At 39.3% G+C, this 18,877-nt stretch overlaps 1 protein-coding gene across 1 annotated transcript in view; it reads left to right on the forward strand.

Annotated features, from left to right (window-relative positions):
- The window catches only part of COL3A1 (collagen type III alpha 1 chain), a 49,008-nt gene that overhangs the window by 14,892 nt on the left and 15,239 nt on the right, over positions 1-18,877 (forward strand). The window contains exons 2-22 of the mRNA XM_036387075.2: positions 2,845-3,050; positions 4,601-4,639; positions 5,209-5,325; positions 6,900-6,971; positions 10,138-10,203; positions 10,809-10,862; positions 11,080-11,133; positions 11,870-11,923; positions 12,081-12,134; positions 12,473-12,526; positions 13,000-13,044; positions 13,218-13,271; positions 14,216-14,260; positions 14,988-15,041; positions 15,333-15,431; positions 15,547-15,591; positions 15,713-15,811; positions 16,577-16,630; positions 16,762-16,869; positions 18,019-18,072; positions 18,191-18,289. Of these exons, the coding sequence (XP_036242968.1) occupies positions 2,845-3,050; positions 4,601-4,639; positions 5,209-5,325; positions 6,900-6,971; positions 10,138-10,203; positions 10,809-10,862; positions 11,080-11,133; positions 11,870-11,923; positions 12,081-12,134; positions 12,473-12,526; positions 13,000-13,044; positions 13,218-13,271; positions 14,216-14,260; positions 14,988-15,041; positions 15,333-15,431; positions 15,547-15,591; positions 15,713-15,811; positions 16,577-16,630; positions 16,762-16,869; positions 18,019-18,072; positions 18,191-18,289 (1,526 nt within the window). The remainder of the gene's footprint in view (positions 1-2,844; positions 3,051-4,600; positions 4,640-5,208; positions 5,326-6,899; positions 6,972-10,137; positions 10,204-10,808; positions 10,863-11,079; positions 11,134-11,869; positions 11,924-12,080; positions 12,135-12,472; positions 12,527-12,999; positions 13,045-13,217; positions 13,272-14,215; positions 14,261-14,987; positions 15,042-15,332; positions 15,432-15,546; positions 15,592-15,712; positions 15,812-16,576; positions 16,631-16,761; positions 16,870-18,018; positions 18,073-18,190; positions 18,290-18,877) is intronic.

Raw genomic sequence — 18,877 nt, forward strand, 5'->3', positions numbered from 1 at the left:
CTTGCCCTAGGAAAAAGGAATTTCTCCCCTTCCTTATTATGGTTCCAAATGAAAAGGGCATTTTAAGCTGCAGAGCTGGTAGGTGCTCAAGCAGAGTGACAGCCAAGCAATCCATTGCTCTGGGTGGTGTGGATCTGTGCCCCTCCATGCTCTCCAGGGTGCATCCAACCACTCCTCCAGGATGGCTCACAGGCTCTAACCTCCCCAGCAGCTCTGCTGAGGCTCTGCCTCCCACAGCACACAGCTTTCGAGGGCTCCACATGTGCAATGAGCCACTCTATGATTTGGTTTTTCTCTTGAGTCACTTCAAGATTTCATTCATAATCCTTCACTTCTATGTTTCAGCCTTCCTGTTTGTCAGGAAACGTTTGTCATTAGCCTTGACAAGACTGGGCAGCCTGTTTTTTTCCCTAAGTGCCCACAGCAAGATCCTGGTTTTGAAAAGGAGGAAAATGTTTCTTGCAGGAACAGTCAGCATCTAACTAAGCAGAGAATCAGCTTATTTCCCTGGGCTCCATGGATATGGTTCTGTGGGGTGAGAACTGGGAAGGCAAGCAACATTTTTAGAAAGTAGCTCTAGCCTGGCAGATTAGGAAGGAGGTCTAGACCCTATTCAGAGGGTACACATTGTTAGGTCCTTTGAAGAAGCATCCTCTGATGCCATAACCCTGTGACATGTGGGTGTGGGGAAGAGGCTGTCCTGAAAATGGGCAGCTCTTCTACATCTCTCTTGTGCAGAATGTGAAGTTTCCAGAGAGGCCCAAAAGGGGCAGAAAAGGAAAATCTGAGTTTCTAAGTGATAGAGAATGTCTGAGGGGAATGAGTTTTCATATGCCATTGGAAGGTTTTCCATGTTAAGATTTTTTGTGCGGTCAAAGGAAGGTAAAATACTGGATTCCAGCTTGATATCAAAGCAAATAAAAAAATATTGGCTTGAAAATATCTGGAAAGGGTTTTTGAAGCTTTGTTGTTCTAATCAAGACAGTGGTCAAAATCAACTCTTAACCATAAGGAGTGCCAGCCTTAGCAAGTCAGCAAGTCAACATTTTCCTTTTTCCTTCTTTTACAATTGAAAGTGCAAAAAAAAAAAAAAAACCCCACAAGATGGTGTGCATGGACATGGACCGCCTGTAGTAGGATTGAAACTGGGAATATAAACCCTCCTGTTCCAGGGAGTGCTCTGCCCCAGGATCTGAACTCTGGCTCTCCCCTCAGGGAGCCATGATCGTATTCCCCATTGCCCTTCCAGAGCTCAATGGAGGTAATGAATTCCATGGGTGAAATAGAGGAAAATGTCAGGTCCACGTGACCAAGCAAAACCAGCTGAGTGAGAAAGTGGGAAGGGAGCAGAAGGGGCAAACTAAGCTCAGTTGAGCACCTGGCAATAAAGAAGGGGAACTGCTCAGGTACAAAATGAAAGGATTTGCAGAAGATGAAAAGGGAAGTTATGTGTTATGGGAAAGGTGAAATGCAGAGGAGGCAGGAGAAGAAAGGAAATACATCTACGTGTGCCAAAGAACATTGGTGTGGAATGGGAATACACACCCACAAATACAGAGAGGAAGAAAAAGGAAAAAAGAGACCAGGATGCTAATGCAATGATGGAAAGATTAAAAACAGAGATTAAAAATGCAGGGAGGGAGAAAAACCCATAGGATACAAACTGCAATAAATTTGGGCTCAGTCTCATGCTAGATAATTGTGGCCATTACAATTTGATGATATTCAGAAATTTTTTCCTGGAGCCAGCAGCAATTTTAACGTCAGAGTTTTGAATCACATCTTTTGTCTTTTTTTTTTTCTTTTTGAAGGGTATAGTAGGTAAATTATCCTCATATTAAAGTTTTAGAATGATGTAGGCACAAAAATAGCTCTTTCTCCAGAATGTTGTTTTTATAAAGTGAATTATTTTTAATTATCCATGAAAAAAAAATCTTATTAAATTATTCATGATGTTCAGTGATACTTATGTTTGCAATCTAAGACTTCTAATAACATCTACAAAACTTAAATGAGCTGGTAAAACTCAAATTAGATGCTCTTAGTGTTATTTTACATTGGGTTCTTAAATGACCTGGCTGTCTGGATTGTGTTTTTTTAAGAAAATACCATCCCAAAATTTAATGTGTCAAGGCAGTTTTTGTCAACCTTTTCATATTCATAGTCTATAACAAGTTTGATCAGTAAAACAGCTGTTGGAAGGAATTCACAAAGCCATGAATATTACAGATGAACAATATTTTTTTCTGAAGAAAAGACACTTGTAACATTTGAGCAGGCCAGCTGATACAATAATTGCAAACCATTTGGGCAATTAATGTGAGCATTTTTTCAGATTTGTCACATATGCTGGCTTTCAAAAAACTCTTTGAAGCCCCTTGGTGGCAGCTATTAATGCAAGATGCTGGAGACAGGGGTTGGTGCTGGACAGATGGCTTATCCCACATCCATGTGCAAGTGCTCCTGTTGGCACGTGGGGCCGGTGGCACTCTTGCAGGAGAGCTTAGGCCTGTTTACTCTTTAGCTGCAGCAGAGAATTCGATTGTTAATTAGACAGTAATTCTGTCTGACACTAAAATTACTCAAGACAGAAGATTATCACGTATTTAATTGGGCTTTGGCTCAGCTCCAGGATGTTTTCACTGATGTCTGTTTATAAACTCAGAGCAGACTCTACAATTAATGTAACAGATTCCCCAGTGCCTGAAGAGCAACATTTAGCCTTTTACTTCACATGCATGAACCAGGAAACCAAACAAACTATCCAAAAGCTTTCATGTTACTCATTTGTAATTTGGAAAACACATTTGAAATAATGTCCAACACAACTTTTTCTCTTTTCAGTCACAGGATGTACCCATCTTGGGCAGGCTTATGCTGACAGGGATGTTTGGAAACCAGAGCCATGCCAAATCTGCGTGTGCGACTCGGGATCTGTTCTCTGCGATGACATCATCTGTGATGATCAGGAGCTGGACTGCCCCAACCCAGAGATCCCTTTTGGAGAGTGCTGTCCAGTTTGTCCACAAACAACAACACCACCTCCAAGAGTAAGTTTATTCTCACTGTTGTTTCTTTGGTTTTTCTGCCTACTTGATGCACGTCAACCTCAATTCATTTTGGCTTAGGTCTTCTTAAATGCTTTCTTTTCAATGCCACTTTCTGAATTTAGGCAAATACTTAGGATGGACAATGCAGCTGATAATATTAAGTCTTACAACTCAGTTTTATGTAGATAATGGACACCAAATAGTACCAAAATAGTAGAAAGGGACAGAAGGCAGCAACTCAGTATTACATTTTTCATTTTATGGAAAAGCATAGGAATAATGCAAACACCTTATTTTTGACTTCATACTCAACCCAAATCCATGAAAATAATGTCAACACAGAGTCAAGAAAATTAGAGAACTTTAATAGCATCTCTGAGTCTTCATTTCTTATCAACTCAATTCTACGTCATCACAGAGTGAATTTCCTTTTGCAGTCTTATTGCTGACTTAATGCCCTGTAAAGGAAAGGTGATTATACTGTACATACCTAATTTATCACCATCTTTTTATAGACACCAACATTATACAAACCAAGTCTTTCAGGGAGTGAGCCAGCTATACTGAGCTTTCAGCTTATCTGAACATTTCACCAGTGTTAAAGATCCATGAGGTTCTGTTCAAGTACCTAGGTTGCCACAGACACATTAAAAATCCTTATCTACGAAATAAGAGAGTGAAAGAGATGTGAGGAAGAGAGAGAGAAGATGCATTTCTGCAGCACATCTGTTTACACATGGAATGTCACATGCAGATATGTCACACACAGATATGTCACCTAGTCTTATTTGCACCTCACTTGCAGTACTCCACTGCACCCAGGGTCCCCTGAGCTACTTCACTGAACATATTGAGAGGTGGACATGAGTGGTGTAGACAAGCGTGCTGAAGATTCGAGTATACCTCCCCTTCTTTGTTTAGAGACTCTTCAGTTCTGGAGTTCCTGATAATGAAGAACACGTGAACTCCACCCACAGCCTCTCTCTTTAATGTAGGAGTTTGGTCAGGCCATTGGAGCTGTCCTGATGACCTTGGGTGGTGTATAGGGAAATGCCATCTTGAAAGATACCAGATTGTTTCAGCTGAATATTCTTTGCTACTGAAGGTAGCAGCTGAAGACAAAAATTGAAAATCCAGGTAGTACCATGTAACTGAATTATTAATTGAAAAATAAATAAATTGCAGCAGTAGGTCTGAGAATTTAAAGTTTGCAGTAGATCTGAGAATTTAAAGTTAGCTCATCACACTTCACATGCTGGAGTGAGAACGACACAAGAAAACTATCACAGCATTCCACAGTGGAATTCTGTCCCCATTGCACTCAATGGCAAATCTGTACTGAATTCATTAGTGCCATGTTCTTGCCTCTAGGGGAGGTGTAATTCTATAAATTATCCAAGCAATAGTAGCTTGACTGACCAAAAACCCTACAGCTTTTAAATATCCTGAATAAGCATTAATGGAATTCATGTGAGAAAACTATATCAAATGTTTAAGCATTTTGCTCTTGTTACTGTGTGCAATTTTTTTTTTTTTTTTTTTTTTCATAGACTCCTGGAGTAGTCAGCCGAGGCCCCAAGGGAGATCCTGTAAGTGCAGTTTGTTTGTTTGTTTGTTTTTCCCCAAGGAAACCAACAAAATCAAGACCCCATTCTTCTAGTGGTTTATATCCCATTCAAGCTGCCAAGATACCCTGCTTTCATTGATGTCTGAACTGTCTGCAGCAAGACTGTACCATATAGATATTTTGAAGTGGAGCTTTAGCTTCAACATCACTCTCAAAAATTTAAACTGAAAGAACAGCATTTAATCCAAACTGTATCACGTTTGTTATATTTTTTTATATTTCTTTACAGAAGGAGAAAAAAAATCTTTAAGACTCTACTAGCAGTAATAATTTCAGATTCAGGAACTGAACTGCTAAATATTTCTGATGTGTTTGATTATGTATCAGTTGTAATAAGGTTCCATTACCCAAGTGTTTCCATGTGTGAATTTTGTCTCTCTTCCCTGAATGTTTGGTTGTGGCCTTGTTTAGGAGAGGTTTCCCACCACAGACACACAGCCTTTGTTATGAATGGAAAGGTTTGTCCCTCAATGCCCTTGCAGTTGGAGGCAAGTGACAACATCTGTATCTGCTCTGTTTGTGTCTTTGCAGGGTTCTCCTGGAGTTCCAGGCAGAAATGGTCCCCCTGGCCCACCAGGACAGCCAGGGAGCCCTGGAGCTCCAGGGCCCCCTGGAATCTGCCAGTCATGTCCCAGTATAAGTGGAGGTGTAAGTCATTGTTATGTTCAGCTTCTCCCTTGGTGCTCATAGCCATGCAAAGCAATGCTGTAGGCACCTGTCCCCTGCACCTTCCCAGGTGCTTTGCTTTCAGTGGCATCCATCCCACTTGTGCCTTTGGGAAACAGAGATGGGTGGTACGTGGGGTTTTGCTCTTGTTTTGGGTGTGTGTCCGTAAAATTTCTCTGGAGTGCAATTAAATCTCTGCCTTACCTTATTTTTTTAAACTTTTGGGGCCAGATCTGCTGAAGGACTCAGAAATAATCTGATTGGAAAGAGTGTGATGGAGGATTTCTCCATAAGCTTAATAGTTAGGGAAGTCTCCTACTGTCCTATATTTCATCAATTCATGTTTAATAACAGACATTCCAACAAGACTAGACTGAAGCACTGCTCCTCTGCTGGCAGGGAAGTGCTATGCAAGTACTCTTTGCCATGGTGCCTCTTTATTTCTGGCTCACTGGATGCTGAAGTCACTTCAGAAGAGCTGGGCACACCCAGCAAGAGAGCTGATTGTAACTGAAGTGTATTAGCACTGAGCCCCAGGCAGTGCTTTGTGACAGGGTGACCCTGTCATCCATGCAGGCCACCAAGCCCAGGGTTACAAGATGGGACTTCTGTAGCACAAAGCTGAGAAATATACTGTATGTTAAAATCATTGCTACCTTTGAGTACACTGATTATAACTTCCATATACACTTCCCACTCCCAGGTAAGCCAGAAAGTGAGGAAAGATGTCTCGTTTTTATTTAATCCTGAAAGGGATTGCTTCTGCAGGACTGAGCTGTGGATCAGCTTACCAGTCCCAGTGGGCACTGGTTTGGGGTTTGGAGAGGCAAACACAGGAGAGGAAAACAGGCTGAATTAGCCTCCCATTCCAACCCTGTATCAAAGATGTGCTGTTGGATCCTGACAAGAGCACAGGAGTCCTGCACCTGGTCAGTGCAGGAGCTGGATCCACAGTGCTTTGGGGGAACAGGCAGAGCACTGCATGTGTTCAACCCTTCCTGCTCAACCACCTGTGGGCCAATAATGCATCACTCCACTAATGCCACATCATTTGACTGTCTGCTCATGTGAAATGAGTCATTCATTAGGCACAGCTAAAAGAAATCAGGAAAATGATAATGATAATAATAAACAGCTGTGCTCTTTGGAGCAACAAAAAATATTTCATCAACTTCCTTGAGTGACAACTAAGTCCAACAGAAAAGAGACAGACAGAGAAAATGGGAAAGAAGCTAAGAAGGAGTCAAACCACAGTAAAAGGAGAGAGAAAGGTAATTTTGTGGCTCAGCTAAGGACCAGCTGTCAAGAAGAAAAATGGATGTGCCCAGCCTAGAGCTAATGTCACCATGACCTCAGAAAGAAGACACTGTCTGGGATTCTCTTATGTAAATATATGGCAGCTATAGGTCAAGCTAGTACTACTCAGCAGATACAAATGAGTTATTTCTATGCATTTGTTATACCAATGTAAAAAAATACTTGGTATGTAGCAATCACTTTTTTTTTTCTTTTTCTTTTTTTTTTTCTCTTTCTTTTTTTCTCTATTTCTTTTACAGAGTTTTTCTCCACAGTATGACTCCTATGATGTGAAGGCTGGTGGAGCTGGTATCGGGTACCCGCAACCCATTGTAAGATGATAAAGCCTTTTTTTCTGTCCTTTCTTCTTTTTAAAGAATATATTTTCTGCTCATAGATTATACCTTGGATGTGTATGTATCCTGATTTTAATCTAACAATATAAGTTTTCATTTAATTATTGCCTGGAAGTTGAATGTGATGTAAGGCACCAGTTTGTTCAGCAACACTGTTCTAGAAAGTAGCTATAGATGATCTGGATTTTTTATTTTCTACTTTCTTTCTTCAGTTTCTTACCTTCCTTTTCCAGATCTCTGTCTGTGATTCGCCTTCTTACGCTACCTGAATATTTTTCCTTTTCTGTCTCATGTACATTCTTCATTTATCTACTTGATATTCTTCCACTTATTTCTTCCTTTCCTTCCAACAATTTTCACCTCTTCCACTGCCTTTAATCTTCCTTCACCCACTCAGTATCATTTGTTTTTACTGAGTATGATATTCCACACTTGCTAACTTTTCCACAATTCAAACTTGCCTGATAACGAGTAAACCCTTCTTATAAACTTTATTCATTCCAAAACTCAAACTATTTTCACTTTTTCTTTTTACAATTACCATTTTTTTTACCCACAGCTACTCAGACTGTGTACTAAGGATGCTGTATCTGCCTGCTAGACCTGGTCCAAGATTTTCAGGTTTTTAAGTGAGAAAAAGCATGGACTGCCTCAAAGAGTTGTACCTGAGCTATGTTTCATGCGTAATATAAATCTGAATGTTGCACCTCATTATTCTCCTTTTAGGCACTGGGATTTAGAGATATTCAACATGAAGTGTTCTTGATTCAGGCAATCTGCTACAGAGAGGGTGTGGTGAATTGCTGCAACTGGAAATTGGCTGTGCTTCATTGAGCATAATCACTATTTTCAGCCCAATTCTGCATAACATAGTCTGGGTATCACATGTTGTAGCACAGTAAGGCAGTTCCAAGAAAATGGAGGGAGGAGAGGAGAGGAATTCCATTTGATCATCTTGTGAAATAAGGTTTACTAATCACAACAGCTCTTTTTCCTGAAATATAATCATTATTTTCTCACATTCATTTTAATCTATTTCTACCTCCTTCATTTGCTAATATGATCATCCATGCATTTTTCTTCAACCATCCATTTTTGTCCTTGTTTATTCTTTGATTCATATTCACTCCTCACAGTTTTCACCCACAGTTGTCATGCCATCTGCATTCTGCTACTTGGTGTCTTGATATGGGATGTGCTGAAGCAGGCAGATAACAGAGGCACGTTCAGCTAACAACTGTGGTTAACTCCTCTCTGTTTTGGCTTTTTCCCTGGAAGTGATTAGTGATTTCTTGTGCTCTGACTCCTGGACTCAGGTTAAAAAAACACACCAAACTACTTTATTGAGCACCCTAGAACATCTTCAGGGTTGTCTGTATATTTTCAGGTCACAAGGGCTTTTATATTGCATCATAGCATACATGACCTCAAAGTACCAGCAGTTACAGGCAGATGTGGCTGAAATCACTAGAGCTAAATAATGTTTATAATTTTCATTACATAGACTAATTTCTTTATTATTTTATAAATTTATCAATTTTAATTTAAATGCTCCTAATGAATAAATATCCAAACTGAAATAATTTGGAATACTAGCAAATCAATAAGATATAGTAGCTGCATTGACTGTGTGTGGTTACCATGCCTGGTATTTCCTCAGTCACACATCTCTCCATTGCTGCATTCATTCCCATGGTTTTACACCACTTGTAGACTGGTTTTGTGCTTTACATCTCAGTTTCTCTTCACTTGCCCATGTAACCTCCACATATTGTCTTTGTCTCTTTCCACCAGTGCACATTCTCTAACTGGAGGATGCTCATCTGTTCAAAGTCTGGAGATTCTAGCAGCAAGCACACCCCTAACTATCAGTTTATCTCCTCAGTGTGTAACTTGAAAAAGATTACATCTCGTTTGTTTATAGCTATATGTGTAATTGATTGATTGCTGTTGATGGCTTTAATTCTGGTTGGATCTATAGCTACTTTATACCAAATGAGTTCTAATAATTAACAGGGACTGCTCGTTGTATTTACATCAGAGGCAACCCCATTTCCCAAACCCTCACAGCTCTGCCTCTTGCTGTACTTGTCTCCTAGAAAATAGCAAATATTAACGTGACACATTTTTTCGACAAAAGACAACTGCAAACTATTTTTTTTTTGTAGTATAGTAAGGTACTGTCCTACATATGCCAGTATAGTACAGCAATACTGATAATGTTGTATTATGAAAATTAGGTTCATGAAATTGTAATACATGACCTTTTCTGACACAATATGACACTATTTTGTGAAACAAATTCTGTGCAATATTAACTATGGAATATTCTGCCAGTACTGCAGCACACATTGATCCTCGTATCATCCATATATGTGATTCTTTTGGCTGTAGGAAACACATTAAGAGTTTAACAAAAGCTTTTTTTTTTAAAGAACCCCTTATAGCTGCAGTAAACCACTGTGCTAACTTATAAATGTTTTCTGTTTTGCAGTATCAAATGCTTTTGTCATTGTTGCTACAAGAAGCACAAATATTGAGGTTTGATTAGTTCAGACCTCATTTCTTTCTTATGGCTTCATACTGTTAAAGCTCAGAAAATATTTCACTGATGAAAATGTTTGCCTTACTGACTACAACAAAAGTATGGCCTTAATTCAGTGTATCTCTAGGTCATGAGGAGTCTCTAGTGTTGGGCTAATTAAGCTCAGTTACATGGCAGAGAAGCTGAGACTCATTTTCTCTGTCTAACAGAAATTCAGTTCTACTTTCCATTCTTCCCCTTCAGGCAGCTGAAAAGCAGAGTTCTGAGCATCCCTCTGGGGTCTAGAGAAGGGCAGTAGTGACTCAAAAATGAAAAGCTGCAGCTCTGAAAATACCTTGGGAGTATATTAGCCAAGCCTGCAAGGAGCAACCCAGTGAAGCCTTTTCTGAAGGGACAACTAGAAAATGTATTTCTTCAGCACTGTGTGAATATACTGCTGTTTCCTTTTTACTGCACCAAGTGCAAGTCACTGAGGACTTTTCTCTGAACTAATTATGTAAAAGTTTATTTCACAGTTATTGATGGCTATTGCAACTATATTAAGCTTCATAGCTATATTACATTAATGTAACTACTGTTTTTTAATCTATACTGTAGAGTGGCTTTCCAGGACCCCCTGGCCCCAGTGGCCCCCCTGGCCCACCTGGACATGCAGGTCCCCCTGTAAGTAACATTAATCTTTTCATAATCATCTTGTATTCTTTTACATGAGCTCCTCCTTTTCTCTGTCATAAACATTAAGCACCTTTTCAACTGATAAATCTGGATACTATGCTGAAGAATTTTATGCATAAATGTCATTTTGGGCTGTACCATCGCCAGGACTCAAGAGCTGAGGTCAATGTACTGTCCTGGCTTAAATCCTTGTGTACCCCTTGAGATCTCTGCAAGTCCAAGGGGTGTCAGTTAACATTATTTGAAGATATGCCACTGCCTGACATCCTGCTGACATTCCCAATGTCTATCCATGCAAAATATTAACAGAAGGTAAAGGAAAGTGGGATACACTTTCAGTGAACACACCAAGGGGCTGAGTTTTTCAACATCCATCTCCTTTTAGAAGAGCAGATTAATTCTCTTTTCTTGGAGGCATGTTCTACCTGTTTCTGGTAATTTCACCTTCAGTCATTTGTTGACTGATCTGACTACAGTTTTCCTTACAATTATGGGAAATTATATAAAATATATAATTATATCAAATATAACTGCACCATGGAATGGTGCATGTAGCTGTTCACATCTTGACTGAGTTTTTTGCTGCATTCCAGGGCTCTGCTGGATACCAGGGCTCCCCTGGAGAACCAGGACAACCTGGCCCTCCCGTATGTACCCGTTCAGTATCTCTGCGCATGTTAGAGACATGACCTTAAAAGTGTGAATCTGTGTCACCTCTGCAGTGGATGGAAATTTTGCAGTTTATCCTAGTTGTTTATTATGATGCATGTAAAATGTAAAAGTATTTATGATGGCTAATGCATTTGTAGCTTGAAGACTTAATATTTGTTATTATTGTAGTTAATATTAATTACTTTTCTACAGGGACCTCCAGGCCCTGTTGGAATGATAGGCCCAGTTGGTCCACCAGGAAAAGATGTAAGTTCACTATTATTCATCCCATTATTAATAAATAGGAATAAAAAAGTTCATTAAGTTGCAAGACAACAGAGGACATTGATTTTATTGCATTTGAGAATTTTTAGCATCTCCCTATTTCTCTATTTGACAACATGTCTTCAAGAAAATAAATTTGGCTTACATGAGGTCTAATTGTCTATTCCATAAAAGATTCAATTTTAGCAGACAATTTGATTGATTAAAAAACATACATAAGCATGAAACAAGCAATTTATTTGGTGCAAAATAAATTAGCAGTTATAAAGAAAATCAAACAGTAGTGGTAGCTTTCTGCTCCCTTAAAATCTTACTATGGGACTTACAGCCATTGACACCATTGTGTGTGTCACAGCTGGGAGTCCTGAACAGATGGAGTACCAGCCAAGGTACAAACATCTACAGCTTGTGTCCATTTTGAGTGTTTTACTGAGAAAAATAAGTTTTCTGGGATCATCTCTTGCTAAAGATTGTCTTGAAGCAGCTTAGAAATTAACTAGAATCTTGTTAAAGGCTGAGTTTATAAATTCTGGCAGTTGTTTTCCAGAAGGCAGTGACAGAGTGAACTGTCACCCTGAGAGGAATTGCACGACCACCACTGTCTTTGGTGGAAGTTTCACCTGTTTGCTCCAACTCACCTTGTTCTACCACAACTGGTGCTTTGCCAGTAAGTCAAGCAATAACAAAACACTAAAAAAAAATTATTTTCTTTCAACAGGGAGAACCAGGAAGACCAGGCAGGAATGGAGACCGCGGAATCCCTGGATTACCGGTATGGAAAATCTCCCATTAACAATTGTCTTCTAATCATAGGTTTTGTTTTCCCACATCAAGTTAGTCAGATGAACATGACACACAGGGAACGTTGGTTTGTGTTCTTCATACAATAAGTACATTATTTATTAATATTTCTATATTTATGTGTTTAGGGTCACAAAGGACACCCTGGGATGCCTGGGATGCCTGGGATGAAAGGCCAACGAGTAAGTATTGAGTATGTTGATTATAGCTGACTCTGTTACTCTCCTTGAATGATGGTGTTGCACAGTTGTGATCTTTCAGCCATTTCCAGGACTGAATCATATAACTAAAGTTAATTTCTGCACTATGTAATCTGAACTTCCATAACAAAGATTCAAGTTTTTTCTGGTTACCTCAGTTGTAGAACTCCATCCCTAATGCTGAAAAGGGTTCCAACAGCTGATAGCACTCATTATTGAAAATATGCCTCTTTTGGGGCTTAATATTTTGCCAAGAGGAATCAAGTTTTCCAGAATGCAGGAGGAATACAATTCACAGATATGGTTTTACTTTCCTACAGGGTTTTGATGGAAAAGATGGAGCCAAAGGTGACAGTGGTGCTCCTGGTCCAAAGGTAAAAATCTAGAGTGTCATCTTTCTAAGTAGGTAGAGTAATGAGCCCATTATTTGTTGTATAGCTGTGCTTTGCATCTTAAACAATTAGAAAAATACAATAGTCATTAAAGAAAGCCATTTAATGCTTCCATGAAAAGAATATTAATCATTCTGAAGTAGTTAGACATTCAGAACCACATCATGTCCCAATTTTCCAGCCATAATAAACATGAGATACCAAAATGAAGGGACAAGTCTTGGTCATCTGACTTTCCTGCATAGTATTTTGAAAGCTGAGTCTTTGATTTTTATTTCCTGTTTAGTTTTTGATTTGACACTTGTTTACACTTCTCAGAAATCAGTTCATGCTGAGGACACCCAGCACCCCATAGAAAGGGATAACAAGTTGGGCTTTTTCAGTGTCTCTTCCCCTTGAATAAACCCAAAATGTTCTCACCAACCAAAGTTCATTTTCTTTTCTCTCTGTAACAGGGTGAAACTGGTCTTCCTGGAGTAAATGGAGCACCAGGCCAACCGGTAAATATGTGCATCCTGGAGTGTTTAAATGTTAGCTGAGTTGTTCCTCATCCTTTTAACTTTACCACATGCAGTGGACTATAGTGAGTTACACAAATAAGAGCAATGTCTCTTTGCTCAGCCATCTGATTTTAGAGGCCATTTAACAGATTCATTTTTACTATGTTTTCTAGGGACCAAGAGGTCCAGCTGGAGAAAGAGGAAGACCTGGGAATCCCGGTGGCCCTGTAAGTAATTGCAGACATTGCTCTTATCTAGAGGCAGCACATATGTGGATTCAATATGTTGAGAATTCCCTACTTCCTTAAAGCAGTTGTAATGTAAAGGAGTAAAAAACTACATAGCATGAAAAAATCTCACATGAAACCTTTTCAGTCCCCAATTAAAGATGTAACACTTCTAACCCACAACACGTTCACTACCTTATTTCCTGTTTTGCTTTTTGAAATGAAAAGATTACACATTGAGGGAGAGTTCAGTGTTTCAGCATAAGCTCAGGTTTGGCAAAGAGAAGCAGGGGGGAGGAGTAAAAGCAGAGAGTGGCAGGGGACGGTAGAGAGAGAGAAAAAATGCAATCTCAGAAGTAACTTGTGGGAAACTATAAAATTCCCCTTTCACAGGCTAGAGGGTACATCCCTCTCTCTGAAGGAACTCTTATTTCATAGCATTCAACACAATCAACAAAGCAGTTTACAGCCAGCCCCTTGTTTGTGCAGACACTGCATAACCTGAGCAGAGGGTCTGGACTAATATGGCTACAAGACAGGCAACAGGGTTTAAGTCATCAGTGTTCATCAGGTTTTTGGAGTGAAATTTAGTCTTTTATGTGAATCAGAAGTGACTGTTATTTTGAAGTACACATCTGTTGCAATCTTACTCATTCACATAGACAACGTGAATGTAGCTGTTATTTCCTTAAGAAATTTAATAGGAATGTATTTTTACATCTTCCTGTCACAGTGCAAGTCACGTAAAGTGTGGGATATTCCTTCACAAAATATTCAGTTAATAATTACTTTGGAATTTCTCATTTAAGGAATCCTTGGGTCTTAGTTAACTAAGTGGGAAAGAACAGACACAAAAATATGGTCCCTGAGTCATGGACATGAAAGGATGTGGGTTCTGTGTCCAGGGTAGTGTTCTGCACCTAATACCTCTCCTCTTTCTGTAGGGTGCCCATGGCAAAGATGGATCTCCAGGAGCAGCAGGCCCACCTGTAAGGCAGCTTTGACTTTCAGTATTTGTGTTGCTTTAATCCAATTACTTCTAGCAGATGTTCTGCAGTGCCAGCAAACCCAAAATTGGGGTGCACTTGTTCAAGAATGAGCATTATATTTATTTGTGTTTCAATTGTGTATATTTCATTGTGTTGGTTAATGTACTTAAAGGACACAGGGTGATAGGAGAGCTTCAACACTGTAAATCAGAAAATGCAAAAATCCAAACCCAGATTATTCTCAGAGAACATATAGATGGATGGAATCGCTGCACTACATGAAGATCAAATTTTGAATGATTTTATCAAATAAATTATTCTGCTGTCTGGAGTTGGCAAATATTTTTCTTTTCCATCTGCCTAGAAACCTGAGCATGTCCACTTGGGTGTATAACAGCTGCATTGGTTTTTTCTCCTTCTTTTTTTATAATTAGAACAAATTTTGAAAGTTTTTTATAACTTAATCTGCCTAATGATAGATTTCATGTTTTTAAATTTAAAACACAGAAATTCAGCTGAACATCTGAAAGTCAGGGTAACTAAGATGTAGGTGTGATATTTTAGGACTAGCCAAATCTCATCTTTTACAGCATGATTTATATTTGCTAGTTTCCAGGTGTTTCCTTACTCAGAGAAAAATCTCATAATCAGACTCCCTTTTTTAACTTAAGATTAATTCCATATGGCTTTTACCTTTTGCATTAATAGTATTTCTTTCACTTTAAAGGGTCCCCCAGGTCCCCCTGGAACCGCAGGATTTCCAGGCTCTCCAGGTTTTAAGGTATTCAACTAAAGACATATAAGTACATGGGATTTGGTCCTTTCTCTAGTTACACAGCTGATGTCACTCTACATCATTATTTTATGGGCCCTCCTTTTCCTGGCTGCTATTACACTGTTTGCAAGCCTAGAACAGATGTGCTACATGCAGCATGAGACAAACCCAATCCTCATCATCTTTGTGAATGCCCACAACAAAACCATTGGTAGAAACCATTAATTTAAAGCTGATTGCCATGGAGATGACTAAAATGCCTTCATTTTCTCATTTTACTGGGGTTTTTTTCCACAGGGTGAAGCTGGTCCTCCTGGTCCTGCTGGTGTTAGTGGTAGTCCTGGAGAGAGGGGAGAACCTGGTCCTCAGGGAAATGCTGGGCCACCTGGGCCTCAGGTACATGAATAGCACTTGGGACCTGAGAGGTGCTGTGCCACCTGCTCTTCACAGAGCCCTTTGCTCTGGTTCTGGGTTAGCAGCATTGGTTACTCTGTTATATTTATTTTTCCAGGGCCCTCCTGGAAGAGCTGGAAGCCCTGGCAACAAGGGTGAAATGGTGGGTACTTTCCACATCTCTGCCATTGCTGCACTCTGTTGGTGAGGGTCACTGTTTCGACTGGGTAGAGTCCACCAATGCCACTCTCTCTTCATCTCTGTCTGTTGTTCTCTCTCTGCAGGGACCTTCTGGTATTCCTGGTGCTCCTGGTCTGCCAGGAGGCCGTGGTCTTCCAGGTCCTCCAGGTGCAAGTGGAAACCCTGGGGCAAAAGGCAGTCCGGTGAGTTATTGATGGTAATTACACTGGTTGTACCAACAAATATGGTGGAAGTAAGCCTGGTACCGTTAAAAAACCCCATTGATCTTCTCCTATTTACTTGAAATAGTGTAATAAATTCTTTTATTATGAAAATAGAAATCATTTTTATCAATATATAACATATTTTGTTTCATATATATAGGTATTGCTATATATAAAGATTATACATAAATGTGATGATAATACCTAATTGCTTTCCTAAATTATCTACGAATTCAGATACAACAAAGATACTGCTTTTGTAAAATGGCTACATCAAACAAAATCTGTTTTACAATCTTATTTTCACCTGTTTTAATTCCCAAGGGCTGAGTCCACAGTCCACTAAACCCCATGAGTTGTATCTGGTCTTTCACTGTCACTTACCCCAGCAGGCCCTTTTCTTACAGCCTTACACCACATGTAGCTCTTTGTCAGAGAAAATACTCAGGGACTTTCAAAAGACTCAATGATGTCTGAAATAGCTCAGGAACAGACATAAAATTTTACTCAATGGTGTTTAAGATTGTATCACTTCTTTCCTTTACTGCATTTTTAAGGAGTCTCATGGCTTCCACTTACAGGTTCGGCCAGCGCATGCTGATTCCTGTGCAGAATAATAAATGAAAAAAATGAGTCAATAATTTGAAATATCATGTCTACTTCCTAGTATTTCAGTATGTCTAGTAGCTCTAGAAAGATGCCCAGCTGCAACCCATAATTTTAATCAGATTTTCTGCTTTTTAGGGAGACCCTGGTAAGGATGGTGCAAAAGGAGATCCAGGCCCAAAAGGCGAGCGCGTAAGTGATTTCAAGATGTGTCCAGAGACTTCTTTCAGGGAAGCCTGAACCCTTAATCTTTCCCCATACAAAATCTGTGGAGCTTTTGAGACTTCCAACTCACTGATTGGCTTGGTTTCTGCTGTTGCCAGGGTGAAAATGGCACCCCAGGTGCTCCTGGGCCTCCTGGTGAGGAAGGGAAGAGAGGTGCAAATGGAGAACCTGGGCAGAACGGAGTACCTGGTACCCCTGGAGAAAGGGTGAGCTGTGGTACATGACCCTTTGAGCCAAGACAGAGGCAGAAAATTCTGAAATTCAAAACACTTGCAGGAGATGTTTGGCTCCATGTATCTTCTCAGAAAATTCCACATGTGAACTGGGTTACAAAACTGGGGAGAATTCTTATCTAGTTTCTCCTCTGAATTGCAGCTCTTGGATCTCAGTTGGAAAAAAATTAATTTCTTTCAGTTTCTGATATAGAAGAAGCAGTGATCTTACATATCTGGAAGTTTTACCAAACGATTTTTGCTGAGAAGCAATCATAAACTATGAGAACTACAAGGGGAATGAATAATCAAAATTTCAAAATTAATTCTCAGTTAACAAAAATAAACAATCAAAAGAATTTCTGCTCTGGAAAGTGAAATTAATGTAAATTCTTCTACATTCAAGATATGTCTTTATATCAACATCTCTATTGCTAATACATCTTCAATATCAGTAACAACAGTATTGTCAGGATGTTGTCTATGTTATAATATTTCAACTGCAAACAGGTTTATTGGCTAGTATATTAAATAATTTTCCAAAAATTTAATAATTATCTCAGAGAAATCCACTAATTGTTTCATTCAAAATAAATAGCAACATCATTACAAATTTTAGATTTCTGTTCCCATCAGAAACAAAGGAAACTGTGCTGATCTATTTGAAAGTGCTAACTTAATAATTGGTTGCAATATTTGCCGAAGCTATGAGGAAACCAAAGATGCATAATGAACTAATTAATTATACTAAACATATAAAGGGGGCTGCAAAATTAAATTTATAATTCAAATTTCTTTTATAAAGATAGTAGCAAATATAAATATTAAAACAATACAACAAAGCTCTTCTCAGTATTGAATTAGAGGAAAATAATTGTCAATACTGATCTGATTTTTGTTTTTTATAGTACTTTAGAAAACTCATAAATAATGATACAGGGCCAGCTAAAAATAAAGGAGGACAGGGTATAATTTCACCAGGAACACTAAAATCTTCTTACTACACTGAAATGCCACTTTCATTTTTTTTCCCCATTAATTTTCATAATGCTAAGTCTAATGGTAAATAGTTTAGAAGACAACCCAGTTGCTATTACCTGTGTCATCCTGCCTGTGATCCATAATTTGTTTTTTATCTGGCAGGGCTCCCCTGGCTTCCGTGGCTTACCCGGTAGTAATGGGCTTCCAGGCGAAAAGGTATAAACCTTCCTCCAAAGGAGTCCTCCAAACTTTTGGAGAATCCATGTGAATTTGGATGGACAATTTCAGATTCAATGCTGATTCCCTTGCTGTGAATCTCCACATCTCTTTCCAGGGTCCTGCAGGTGAGCGTGGCAGCCCAGGTCCCCCTGGCCCCAGTGGACCTGCAGGAGAGCGCGGACAAGACGGAGGCCCAGGTCTTCCTGGAATGAGAGTAAGACAGGACATCTCTGAGAAAAGGGGATAAACTCTGCTAGAGATGACTCATCTGAGCTGATATGGTAGAGGAGTCCAACCAGAGATCCTTTCTATGAGTTCCTTTAGGCAGTAGTAGCATCCATTCATGGTGGGACAGGTAATGGAGCAGAGTCACAGGGCATTCCCAGGACACTGGCACAACAGAGTCAAGAGGCTTTGGGAGGCTCCCAGAGCATGCCAGGCTCTGCCATGAGAAATGACTCTAATATGAGTCAGCACTGGGTGATTTTCTGCATTAGCTCTTTGCATTTCAGCAAATTCTAACATTAGGTATTATGGGGTTTTATTGAAATATGTTTCTATATATATGTTTCAGTTATTATGTAAATAGACTTAAGTAATTAAATTAGAAATTAAGTATTTCAATATACATGAGTATTATATTTTTGGCACATTTGTAATTAGAGCAAATAAGCTGTTGGTCAGTTTTTTACAGTACATATCAGTAAGATTTCAGAGATGGCCTATTGTGTAGACAGCATCTAATTGTACATGGAACAACATTCTGGGAGCTGTACTAAGAATTAACAACTCCTAACAACAA

The sequence above is a fragment of the Molothrus ater genome, chromosome 7 (assembly GCF_012460135.2).
Source record: "Molothrus ater isolate BHLD 08-10-18 breed brown headed cowbird chromosome 7, BPBGC_Mater_1.1, whole genome shotgun sequence".
NCBI classification, from domain to species: Eukaryota; Metazoa; Chordata; class Aves; order Passeriformes; family Icteridae; genus Molothrus; species Molothrus ater.